The sequence below is a fragment of the Zonotrichia leucophrys genome, chromosome 8, assembly GCF_028769735.1.
Source record: "Zonotrichia leucophrys gambelii isolate GWCS_2022_RI chromosome 8, RI_Zleu_2.0, whole genome shotgun sequence".
Lineage (NCBI taxonomy): Eukaryota > Metazoa > Chordata > Aves > Passeriformes > Passerellidae > Zonotrichia > Zonotrichia leucophrys.
In genome coordinates this window covers 16,077,121-16,090,836 of record NC_088178.1, presented here as the reverse complement: position 1 = coordinate 16,090,836, position 13,716 = coordinate 16,077,121, and the positions used below count along the sequence as shown (strand labels likewise).

At 38.2% G+C, this 13,716-nt stretch overlaps 1 protein-coding gene across 1 annotated transcript in view; it reads left to right on the top strand.

The window, feature by feature from the left end:
• Positions 1-13,716, top strand: part of HS2ST1 (heparan sulfate 2-O-sulfotransferase 1) — a 78,166-nt gene that overhangs the window by 52,819 nt on the left and 11,631 nt on the right. Inside the window, exons 2-3 of the mRNA XM_064719549.1 lie at positions 4,481-4,719; positions 10,794-10,879. Of these exons, the coding sequence (XP_064575619.1) occupies positions 4,481-4,719; positions 10,794-10,879 (325 nt within the window). The remainder of the gene's footprint in view (positions 1-4,480; positions 4,720-10,793; positions 10,880-13,716) is intronic.

Sequence of the window (13,716 nt, the reverse complement as noted above, 5' to 3'; positions counted from 1 at the left end):
TGCTTGCTGGGATGTCTAAACTTTGTGTGTATGTGGTGGGTGTGGAAAATGATTCCCAACATCACCTTTGCTAAGATTTATGATTCTGTTTTAAGCTGTTGTTTAGTTCTCATTCTTGGTCAGAGGAGAATGGAGTCCATAGTGAGTAGGTTTGCAGTCCTGCTTGGGTTCAGTGTTTAGGCCAGTCATGCATTTAACAAAGCTTTTGGGCAGGGAGACAGCTTGAGAGCTGCTTGCCTAACTGGCCTGGGAGCAAGGTGGAAAGCGAGCTGAGGCACCAAGTCAGCTCCAGGAAGGCTGTTTGTTGGTTTCATGTGGTGTCCAGTAATGTAAATATACAGCAACAGTTTGCTCAGGGGTGGTGCTGTCCAGGCCAGCTGTCCCGTTCCTTCACTTCAAGCCAGTGTGGCTGAAGTTTGAATCCACATCTTTTTCTTCTGTTGGGCAACACTCGAAGGCTGCTGAGCTAAAATTTATTCTAGGACTGAGTCTTCCCTCATCTGGGTGGGCACTTTCACAATGAAGCATGGCAGGCACATAAGTCAGATTGAAGAGAGAGCCTAAATAATATCTGTAGATACATACAGAAGGAAAATGGATGTAGAGGACAAAGAACATAGTTTGGGAAAGTAGAGACGTATGCTCTGAATTATTCTTTCAGTTACTTGAACTTGATTTTGACAGCCAGCAAGGCTCTAAATGTGTCTTTCATCAAGAGTGGTAAGTGCTAAGTTAGAAGGTAAAGAAGAATTTCTGATTTTGATAGATTTCTTTGTTCAGAAATCCCAGGAGGTTCTTATGCTTCTGTGAAAAATGTGAGGAATTTGAAATGTTTGGTTTTGTTAATCTTTAAATTGTTAGAATCCATGACACACTATTTTCTTTGGGAAGATTTTGTATGCAGTTATGCAGTTAATTCTTGGATTTGAAGTCAATGCTAATAAGCTTGTTTTACCTCAGACATTTATCTGTTTGAATGTGCAAGGAATGTAGACTAATAGCTGCTTACGATCCCAGTCATTTGTTTCTATAATTATTTAAATATTGTTCATTTGGGTGATTTGTTTCTGTAATTATGTAAATATGGTTCAGCTGGGTTTTCAAATATTTTTAGAAGTATTTATGGGTCTACTGCATTTTCACAGGTGATTTTATTAGTTGGGATCCTTGGCCTGTCCATTTCTCTCCCAGGTATTTCTTGTTAGTAACTTTTGAGCTTGTTGAGAAACTGCTTTGACTTGAAAGGGCAGTAACCTTGAAATGATGGCATATGGATGAAATGTTGCTATTTGTGCTTCTGCTGAAGGAGAAGACATAACTTGCCCATTATGTGTTATTTTCTGGTAGCATGTGATTGGCATACCAATTTGTTGCTAGCCATGATATTTTGTGGTTTATTGCTGCAAGAGGATGGCTCAAGAAATGTAAGTCATGCCAAGAGGCTGAGTTACAGAAATAGGATGAAGGCAGATTTAGAAGAACATGTAGACAAATGGGTGAAAAAACAAACTTGTTCTACTGTTTACAAAGCAGCTACTTCAACCAGCTAAGGATTTTCTGCAAGTAATTCATCTGCTGGTAAATAATCAGTTCAGCAAGTGTTATTACACTGATCATATTGGTACTGCCTGTGTGCAAACTGTCCTTGCAGTTGATGAAAGTTTGTGTGCAGGACAGCTGCAGGTGACAGAACAGAGTTTATCCCAAGGGCGTAGCAATTATATTGTGTATTACAGTTGGGGAAATTCAACAAGCAATAATAAAACAGTGTGAAACAGAATATTTTATGCCTGAAAATTATCCTGTATTATAGTCTTATGAAAACCTCTCTTGTACTCAAAGGTATCACTTACTTAAATGCCACATATCTTTTAAAATGGGTGTAGTTATATAACGTGAAATTTAGAGTGTATGATCTTAACCCTATTTAAGCATTTGCCTCTTAATAATTTTGCATAAGTATTTTTCCTACAACACGAGGTTTAAATAGAATGCAGTGAAAGCAATAAGACTTTGGGACATTTTGTCCACTGAATCTCTGAGAGGAAAGAAATCACCCATCCTTATTTTTAGAATTTTTAAAAATTGTTTTCAGTGAAACCAGTCCAACCTTATGTAGATAGGTTCTTGTAATCAAAGTTATATTTGCAGGGCTGTCATCTAAGGAGATGTTTTGGTAAACATGATATATATTTAGTAAATACACCTCCCTGTCTTCCACATGTCAAATATCTTTAAAGCATTGCATTTTCTGCCATATTTCTAAACACATATTGTTCATTTTTCAGCCATTACAGGGCTTCTTCTTCTAAGATTATTTAAATTTTATAGAAGAACAAATGAAGTAGTTAATCAAATGCCCATTAACTCCTCAAATTCTCTAATTTCTGATTACATGGGTATCCCAAAGACTATTCTCAGTTGCATCTTACCATTACTGGACCTCTTCCCTTCTCCAAATAAATTAACTAACCTTATAAATAGAAAAAAATCGATATGCATCATGCATCATTTTAAGAGTTAAACAGCCTTTTCAGTAAGTAGCAGAAGAGTTTCCTGACTTCACAGGAAGAACTGCCAACTGTTTGTGATTGGGAAAAAATGTGCACTTTTACAAAATTGGCAATTTTCATTACTGTATTACTTGTAGACTAGAATGAAATAGGCCCTCAGAATGGCTGACCAGGTTAGACACTTCCAGGTGCTTCCTCTTGCACTTCAGTAGTTTAAATCCTTCACTTAATTTCAGATTTTGTTTTTTAAGTATTGCAATTATTTCAAAAACGTGATTTCAGTGCTTCATCTTAAAAATCTGTATGTAAAATGTAAAGCCTCCTTTTTTTTTCATAATAGGACTGTCTGTATACATCAGGCTTGTGAAGGTTCTGCTCCTTACCTGAGTTCTTGCTTTCCCTCCTGCAATGGAAAGCTGAAGGTGGTTGGATGCAATAGTCTTTCTGCTAACTGCATCCAATCATGCAGCTTTTATATCTTATGCATGGTCTTTAAAGTGCCCTTATCACACTAATTCTTGAATCATCAAGGTTTAAAATACCTCATTAGAGAATGCTTCTCATAAATCCTCTTGCAAATCATGTCTCTTTCTCACAAATGTTTCTCTCTTCCATGTAAGCGTTATCAGCCCTGGGGTTCTGTGCAGATATGATTAAATCTGGCTTAGATCTACTACTCTGGTGTAGAAAATACCAACCAAATGTGTTTCATTTCGGCCTCTCTAGGTGGTATTCACTATCCGTGTAGCCTTGGGCAGCCACATGGTTAACTGTGTTCCCTACTGAATGCTTCCTCTAATCTGTTACTGGCAGGAAGGGGAGACTTGCCAGCCCCATTCTTCTGTAGCCATCTTCAGAGAGATGAAACCTGAGTCTGTTGCCTCGTCTCTTTCCAAAATAGGACATCTGCCAGCATTGATGGGAGAGGTAGCAAATGAGAAAGGAAGGAGCAAAAACTGTGACTGATGTAGTGGGGAGCAACAGATGTCATGTGGAAAATTGAGATACACTCAATAAGCATTTCCTACAAACATTTTCCTACTGATGTAACTTAGTTATGGGGTGTGAGATATGAGCATATGAGAGAGTGAGTGAGTTTAAGCTTTGAAGCGTTTCAGACAGATGGAATTTTGTGGTTTAAGACAATTTACGTGGAATTACAGGGTAGGCTATTCACAGCTTGATGATTCTGCTTTAGAAGTGATTTTATGTTATAATTAAAGAGATTTGGTGAAAGAGAATAGAAGAAACTGCCTAAAGAATCAAGGAAAGTAAAGGTCAAGAGCTGCTGCTGCTGTTAAAAGTGTGTCATCTGTAAAAAGCTATACCCTGTAAAAGAAAATAATACAGAGAATTACAGGTTACTCTTGTGATATCAACTTCAGCTTACACTATTGATAAATGCAGATTTCTTTGAATACATTATTAAAGGCAGTATCACCACACATGAGTGAGAAAAAGTGTTTTCACATCTGTATTACAAATTGTATTAAAGTGCATACCTGTCTAGAACAGAAAAAGCCTGAGTCTGTTACCTGTTTTGTAAGCACCTCTTGTTTCTATTCTTGTCAAACTTCAAATTAATAAAATCTTCTTCCATTATAATTTTTAACTAGGAGTATTGTAGAAATCATGTGGGATATTTCAGGGATGTCACCATTTTCATGGTGCATTACAGACTTTCCTTTCGAGATGGTGGCTCTAAAGACAATGACGTCACTGTGAGTCACAGAGTTGCTCTGTGTTCCCTAAGCATATTGTTTTCTAGGCTTTATGTTCTGTGTTGGACTGTCTTGCCTTCATTTTTATTGATGAAGTTTTGTTCAGATATGTCAGAAATACATACTACAGTTTGTGTTTCCTTTATTGCTCAGGAGTTGCTGCTTTTCACCAGATTGTGTTCTAAGGTTTGAACTTCAGAATTGGTGAGACTTACATTGAAATTTTATATTTTTGTTCCTTAACAGAAAGGGCTATTGCAAGGCATGAAGTCAGAGAAATAGAGCAACGTCACACAGTCGATGGTCCCCGACAAGATGTGACACTGGATGAGGAAGATGATGTGGTGATTATTTACAACAGAGTACCCAAGACTGCCAGCACATCCTTCACAAATATTGCCTATGATCTCTGTGCTAAGAACAAATACCATGTTCTACATATCAATACAACCAAAAATAACCCTGTTATGTCTCTGCAAGATCAGGTAAGCTGCTGAATTTGGGATGTCTTTATGAAACCAGGGAAGTACACAAGAAAAAAAATTTGCTCTTGTAAACTTGGGTGTTCTGATGTACTTAACTTCTTTGTCACATGTTCCAATATAAATGAAATCTAATGTTTTCATATTTTCTTTGTAGAGAATATTATTTCTTAATAGGTTGAGGCTTTTGCTTGGCTACTGGAGGTGGTAAGTGTCTGTTTATTGGACAAAAACGAAGCTAAAAGGGGCGTGACTGGGGTAGAAATGACCTTTGTTGTTAAACTGTTTTGGCTGTGTAATACAACTTGCCTGTCATCTCCATCTGCAGTGAATGCAGTCTTAGGCAATTTGCTCTCTGAATAGTGCAGGCACTGTGCCATGCTGTCAGGGCTAGACTTGTGTCTTTAGTACTGGGGCTGGTCAGGTCTCACAGGTGATAAAAAGCATACAGAAAAGTGCTTGTAAATAGCTTGCTCTGCAAAGGACAGGTCACTTAGCATCCATTAAAATCCTCACTCAAATCACTGTAGTACTGGACTAGAAATGACCATGGCTACTGCATTTTAAAAAGATGAGGGTTCAGTGCCATGTTTTTTATTAGGCTGGGGTGAGGAAGTAGGTTTATTGGTTTATTTTCATTAATATTTCCTTGGCTGTCATGAGTGCACTTGCAGAGAATCCACGTTAGAGATCTGAAACATCACTGTCATCATCCCTGCCTGTAGAACAAATGTTTCTGAGCTCTCTGCTGCTGGTTGTGTGCTGATCACTGAAGTTGATATGCAGCAGAGGCAGGAGCTGCTCTGCATTGCAGCATGTCAGCTCTGAGCCGTCCAGCTCCTCTGAGTGCATGTCTGCAGGCTGAAGCAGCTCAGCACAGCTGGGCTGGGCCAGGGGAAGCAGATGCTAAAGGTCCTCCACTTCCACTTCTGTATTTTGGAGGAGGGTTTAGGTAGGGATCTCTGTGCAGAGGAAATAATGGATTTGGGTGATACTGGAATCTGTTTTCTGATAGTGGAGTTATGTTACTGTGGAGTATTTCCTCCTGTAAAATTGTTTCATACATATGAAAGTGGTACTGTCATACATGATTACTCTGATTATGAAGTCTGGTAGTCACCACTAAAGTCCTGTCCACTGCAAAGAACAAGTACTAAAGACCTGTGCACTAAGAGCTGGGTGATTTTTCAAAAGATTTAATAAACCTATTAATTATTAATTTAAAATCATGCTCAAGTCAGGTATACCTAGTACTGCACTTCCCACCAAATTCTGTTTCTTTCAAGGTGTCTTTTGAAATGGAAGTCTGTCCTGGAGGATAGGAGAGCTAGTCATTGAATAGGTATAAATTAAACACAGGCTACCTTAAATTTCTACATCTGTTTGAACTTAATTCAAATAAAATTTGTTCTTTGCTGGCTTAGTTTTATAAAATAGAAACTCTTCATCTTCCCTCTAGTAATAATCTGTTGAAAAATGAAAATCTGTCTGTGCTGAGCATATACACTACTGTCAGTCCTACCTTCATTTGATACTATGCTCTTGTCCAAGGTGGTAAATAATGTAGTTTAATTAGACACTTGATACTGTTTTTTTTGTGGCCATTAACTGGAAGATGCTGGCAATGAAGAACTTTGTATATTGCATAGTTGTTCAAAGATGCAGAAATAATTATTCACCTTCAATACACGGAGATAAGACCTTGACATTGCAAGTCATACTGCATAATTCAAGAGATGGCAGGGGTGCTGAGTGGTAGCTCATGATGTTTACTCTGTGTGGGCTTGGATTAGCATGGCATATTCATATGCCACCTTCACCAGTATAGCTCATTTGGGTGCATTAGGTGTATTTGTGCCAGTAGTAAAATACATAAACATATCATAGAGACAAAATTGTTCTGTTAGTGATATTGTTTGTTTAAGCAAATCTGCTTAGGTAAGGTCAAGATTGCTTTGGGCCTGGCAGAAATTTGTAAATTCGTGAGTGTTCTTTTGGGCAGTTTTTCTGCTGTACTTCTTCCAAACTACTGTAATTCTGTAACAGATTCTAAGTTCTCAGCCCATATGTGAAACCTTTACTTCTTGAATGCAGTATGAAACAAATGATATTTAAAATCCACTCCAAATATAGTCTCTATCTGATTTGAGATAAACTGATAAGAGTTCCTAACACTCATTTTAGTTTCAGGTGGAACTTGTCCCAGGAGCCTTCCTTTCTTTTGCAGCACCTCTGGCAGCAGGATCCTGGGAGCTGCCCCTCTTTCCCCAGGCAGGGCTTTTTCTTTGCAGCAAGCTGAGTGCTGTGTTGCTCATGTTGCAATTCTGACCTGTGTGCTTTTCTCAACTAAATCAGAGTAGTTGTTTGGTTGAGTTTTACTTGCTGTTTGCACGTTTCAGCAGTGACACTTTGTCCATACAAGAATGCCTGTGTCACATCAGGATGGCATACCAGTCACACAAACTTTATTGCTTTTGTTACATGGTGAAGTTGTCATTGAAAGCACTTAAAATTAAATTACTCTTCTGCATTACAGCATGAATTCTTGATATATTATTTAAAAAGTGGGTGTGAGAACATTCTCTGTACTGTTATGAATGCTACAATTATCCAGTGTTTCAGTCCCTTAGCTTGCTGGCTTCTGTTTCTTGGGTTTTTTCTCCTTCAGTTTCTCTCTCAATTTTTCTCTAAAGAGCACCATGAACATATATTATCTTGCTTCCAAGTACATTCTAAAACAGTTGGTCTCTCAGAGGACAGCACAGTCATAATGGCTTTAGTGGTACTTATTTCCTCTGCTAGTGCAGGTTTCAGTGGCTGTCAGAAGTGGAACAAGTGAAAAGCCTGCAGCAACTCTGCAAGAAATGGAAGTACTGATATGTGCTTGTGGACATTTAAGAATTTTTCTTTTGGAGTTAGATGGTCTACTGAGTACAAGTGTTGCATATGTGCCAATTGTACTTTTCCTTCTGAGCAAGAAAAAAAAGTACAAGGCAGGTACCTCCAAGGCAGGTATCCTGTGGCTGAACTGGTGAACTCAATCTTTTCACCATCTCACATAATTGATTCTCAGCTGTCCTTGCCTTGAGCTTGCTTGTGGGTGTTCATGGTAGGCAGCCAAAGGTGTGCTGCTTGCCTGTTCCAGCATTCCAGACCTGTGGTTCAGAGCTAGCTCAGACATGCTCACACACACTCAGACTCATTCTTGCACACTAGCACACACACACACACTTGTGCACACCCAGGCACTCTCACACTGAGACACAAGCACAGTCACATGCACATCAGATACACTCAGACACACAATCACACACACTTGCACACGTGTGCACACATGCATGTGTGTGCCTGTGTGAGTGTGTGTGGCTGTGAGTGTGTCTGTGTGTGCATGAGTTCATGTGGGAGTGTGCAGTCAGACTCTAGGGAAGAAGCACTGATGGCTGCAGTTACTGGACAGAGATCAGAACTTAGGGCATCACTTTCATTTGCACACATGGCTTTTTCTCAGACCAGCTATGCTGGTTGGGTTTTTCCTTCTTTTGGCTCACTGGGACTTGTTTTAAATTCCTGCTGTCCTAGAAACTGAATGTGTTTAACTTACCTGTCAGGACATCTTATGCCCCTGGAGTACCTTTGATCGGGCTTTTTAATTCAGTGAACCTCAGCTGATTTCCCACTTACTGAAGGCTGTGAAGCAACTTTGTAGCTGATTATATAAAAGCACCCTGAAACAGCTTCACAGGAATTCCATTCACATCTATCTGAACTTTTAAAGTCGCCTCAAATTTTATTCAGTTGGGCTCTGATGGAGAAGCTTGCTCTGTCTCTTGAAAGCTACAGTATCTGCTAAGCCCTGAAAAGAAAGGTAAAATTGATCATATTTAACAGTATGAAGCAGTGAGCAATATTCATCTCTGACCTAAAACGTGTGAATCCAGACTCATTAGGCTGTCCGTGACCTGGAACAATTTTGGCTTTTGGAATGCTGCAAATTATGAGAGGAAAAAAAAATCTCTTGCCTGCAGGCTAGTTATAGGTGTTAAAAACTGTAGTTCTCAGGGGCTCAGCATGTTGCAGGTCCATCCTAAGACAGATGTCAATGTCACAGGTGTGTTATAAAACCTTCCTAGCCTTCTCTTACCTTGGCTGGTGTTAGAGGCCTGAAACATCTACATTTTGATGCCAGATGGCTGGCATGGGGATCTAAAACAAAAAACTTATGATTTTGTACTTAACATTACCTTATATCTAGTCCAAGTCTATTAGAAACTGAAATTAGAAATCATCCCAGATGATACAAGATTTTAAAAAGCTCATTCATGGAAACGTAAATGTACACTTTAGTATGTGGGCTGCACTGCACAGCCTAAATAGCATAACTGGTTTACTTGGGGAGTTGTATCAACCAGCCATGACATTTAGGGTTTGTGGGTGAGGGAAGGAAAGGTGATTGATATTTTGTGTTTAGGAAATATCTTTGCCAGTAAAGAAGTATTTATAGCTGAGGCTCTCCACTGAAAATATCTTGTCATTAATTTTGGAAAGATACAGTGAATGGAATTGTGGTTTATTTCAGTTTATTTACTGAAGGTAAAGGTAGTTCAACTGGATTCAAAGTCCCATATTAACAGTTTGTGCTATGGACAAAACCAGACAGAAAGCCAATGCAGTTTATAAAACACCATTGTGTAACATTGTGCAGTGCTTTTCAGCTAGATTTGCCACCATTTTAATGTGCAATATATGCTTTAAATTTTGTAATGCCACTGACTGTGAAACTTGTATACTAAAAAATTCATGTTGCCTGTTATTAAAAATTAGTATAAATTTCTGTTATCTGAGCGTCCAAGAGCCAGCGTTTAAAGAAATAAGGTTACCAGTCTCTTAAATCATAGACCATGAGTTTCGCACAATTGAAGAAACAGCAGCAGGCCAGACTCACCTCTTAAAATCTTCAACTGGTATGTTATAATAAATAGTAAATACTATGCTTCAGGACACTCTTAATGTACTTGTCCTTACAGAATGGTAGTTAGTGTGTTGTCTTGAGCTCTTTGCTTTTTTGTCTCTCTTGTTTCACCTTAGAATCTTTGTGGTTATCTGTTTCTCTGTATAACAGAAAAGATATTGCAGATGTGCAGAGAACATTATCTTTTAATTCACAGCCTTAGAAATGGCATATCTTTGTCAGACAGCTCGGGCAGTACAATTTTATCATCCTCTCTTTATTATCCAGTTCACTAGTTTTGGAATAACTTTCAGTTACATGCTTTGATGTTAGAATATTCTGTTCATCTAGTAAAGCCAAGCTCTATCAGGATTTGCATGTCCCACTTAATTTGATCACACTCTCTGGTTTGGGGCATGTGTCTTATTTTATTCTTTGAAATGTAAAACTATTCCTATTTTTGTGAAGTTTGCCAATAAGTGCTCTATCAGCCCTCATTCAAGGGCTACTTCATGCTTTAGCATGAAAGTTTCACTGAAATGTTAGGCTTAAGATGACTATTCAAAATAGCAAACCGTAGATCTGATTTACATGGTATGCATTTATAACATTTCTGGATTACTTGTGCATTGCATTTTGGGATGGAAGAGCAAATGAACCATCAGATTTGTTTCTTATATCCCAATAAAATAGGTCTAAGAACATGCTGTAAATCTAGTACACTTTTATTTGAGGGACTGAATATCAGATCAGACAGACAATTCCATAAAATACGTACTTGCATTTCTACTGAAAGAATCCTTCATTCCTTTCCAATTACAAATAAAATGGACTGACAAAAATATAAATGTTTGTTTTGCTGATGTTTTTGTGAAAGTTTTCCTTGGACTGTCCTTCTGATTGCTGTATTCTGGTTTTGTTAGTTTCTGATCATTCAATTCTGATGACCTAAAATCAGTCATCTGTATGCTGCAGGAAAGTCTATTTTAGGGGCCACAATTTTTTTTTTTTATAATACTCAAAATAGAGTTTTTAATCTAATGCATTATAAGATTAAAAGCCAGGAAAGGCCGTGTATGGGTAAATGCAATGAGGCATACAGAAACACTTTTTGTTGCCACTCTCGCAGGTGCGCTTTGTGAAGAACGTGACCTCGTGGAAGGAGATGAAGCCGGGATTTTACCACGGCCACGTCTCGTACCTGGACTTCGCCAAGTACGTTCGCGTGGGCTCGGCCGGGCTGCCGCGCCCTCCAGCGCTCCGGCCGGGAACTGCAGCGGGGGCGTGCCCGGCCCCGCCTCCCCGCAGTGCCGGAGTTCGGGGGCGATCTTCACCCGCTGCTCTTGTTTTCTTGCATGGTATACTGGAGCCGAGTCTCATTTAAAAATGAAAACGTTTATATACTGGGATTAGTATTCCCTGGAAAACGTTTATATACTGGGATTAGTATTCCCTGTCTAAATCCCAAGCTTGTTTTGCTGAAAATCATGGCTTTTTTTAAAACTCTGGCTGTTCTGTTTTAGGATTGGCTTCCCATTTGGGGAGGTTTAACATACCTGTTCTCAAAAACGCTTCATATAAAGAGTAACACCACCTGCCTCTTAAGTTATGTAATTCTTCTCTATCTTAGTATCTCTTTACACTTTATCAAAATATGAAAAGTTGTCTTTTGAAGTAGTTTTCTGGTCTATAATAGTTTGATTTGCTAGAAAAAGCATTGAAATAATTCTTGTGGAGTTAAATGCTGCTACTTCTAAAATTAAATTAAATAAACGATCTTAAAAATCGTCCCACTGACTTCAAAGGTTCAGGATCATATCTTTATTCCTACTTTCATGTGTTTCTTTTCTTGTCTTATTTTTGCTTCTGGATCTAAAACTGTGATCCTTAGTACCTCAGTCTTATGAAACCTCCCCTTGAACTGACAAGTCAGTTTTGCTTAAGATGCTTACTAGGCAGTGCTTCATCTTGCACTTGGAGCATGTGGAAAATTATTTAAAATTGAAAGTGGCATTTTCAGATCTCATTACATTTGACTGCACAAATGATAGTAACCGCTACTTTTACCTCTTGCTGATGGTCACTCAGTGTTTCTATGTTTCTGTGCATTAAAGTATTTATTTAAATTCTTTTTTGTATGTAATAATTCCTTTTGTTTAGTCATTCCTTTTAATTACTCATTCTGTCATGTACTCTGATTTTTAATTTGGACTTTTTATTACAAAGAATGAGATGGGGAAGTGAGACCTGTGCAGAATTCCAATACAGTACATTATCAGAAAATGCTAAAAGCTACAGTAGTAGCTGAAAATAACCAGTGTCACCAAGTTTACAAGAAGTAACAGGCAAAAAGAAGTTACTGACAAATCAGTCAATCAAATAAAATACATCAAAATTTATTAGTTTCCTTTCTGCCTTTTTAAAATTAAAATGCTTCAACATTAATAAACGCTTGAACTGAGTAATGGCTTTCTGGTGCCGCAAAGCTGAATGTTATTTTATACATTAGTTCAAAGAGCTGAAAACATTCTCAGATACTGGAACTCTTAAAACTAGAATATTTTACATCTAGAAAGCATCTAAGCAATTTCACAATTTCTTTCATCTGCATCTTCCCTCCAGGACTGTGTTATCCTTGTCTTTGTTGTTTGTTATCCTTTCACTTGAGTGATTTTTTTTTTTTCCCCACAACAGCTTGCTTTCTCATACTTTGGGTTTTCATTATTAAAATAATATCTTGAATAAGATGGTTGTGCTTGGCAAGGCCCACACCTTTAAGGCTGTGAGGTATGTTCTTGTAATGAACATTCTTGTAGTTAAGAAGTGTAAAATATTTCAGAAGAGTCAGTGCTTCCTTATCCATGGACATCAGACTTAGGTCCACCTTCAAATATCAGAAGTACCTCTTAAAATATGCTGAAAATTAAAGTACTGGATTCCATTGATAACTCACAGTACTGAGGGCAGGTTATTGTAATCCATCCATGTAGAAATTATGCTAATAAAAGTTAAAGTTTTTTCCCTTTTCTTTTTGTTTTTAAAATTTCATATCCATTTATTCTCTATTTTCTCTGGTAAATAGTTGGGAAAAAAAGTTCTTTGACAACGCAATTGCCAATTCATTATCATTATTAATAAGGTTACAGTAATAATTATGTTACTGGTAGGTATATATTACTGTAACTGAAACTAGTTCTTCAAGCTCGTGTGCAAATGCAGGCGACTGTACAATGCAGCACAAGCATTTCTAAGGGCTTGGACATCTGCATTTAACCCACAGATATGTGCTGCTCATGGGCTGAGTCTGCTGCTCTGTGGAAATGGTTTGTTTCAGCTTCCTCAGCACTTGCAGCAGTCTGTGGAAGGGGACACCTGCATGTCTCATGCACTTCAGTGGAGCTTAAAGAGGGTGAAGTTCAAAGCCTGGACTTTGCATCAGAATGGTTGAAATATTCACACCCTCTCTCCTCTGCAGACTGTGGGAAGCCAGAGCTGGCATGCAGACAGATGTCAGCAGTTCTGCCTTAGAGTGCTCCAGTCTGAATCATTGGTACTCTACTGGCAGCACTGGAGAATCAATTGCTCTTTCTGTAGCCTTTAACAATTTCTGTGTCTGTAGTGCTTGTTTTTGGCAAAAGCCATGCCTGTTAATTGTTTTTTTTTCCTAACTTCCTCCTTTCTCTGACTTTTGCTACATTTCTGTTCTTCAGTTTTTCAACTTAACATTCCTCATATGCACAGTATCTGGTAGTAAAATTTACCCCTTTAAAAATCATGGTACTGCATCTTAAAACTGTGAGTTCTCTGTTTTAGCCAAGCTAGGCATGAATGGCCCTCTTTTGATGGAGAACACTTTCCCAGTTTGCATAGGAACAGAAGAGAACTTTTTTTTCCAGCTTCTAGCTTTACTTCAGGGCAGTTGACACACTTGCAATTTCCACTGTGATATCAACTCTTTAATATTTGAAATATCTCAAATGGAAAAGAAAATAAAACTGAGAAATGTATTGTAAAAGCTGATTTGAACATAGATCACTGAAAGCATTTGCACA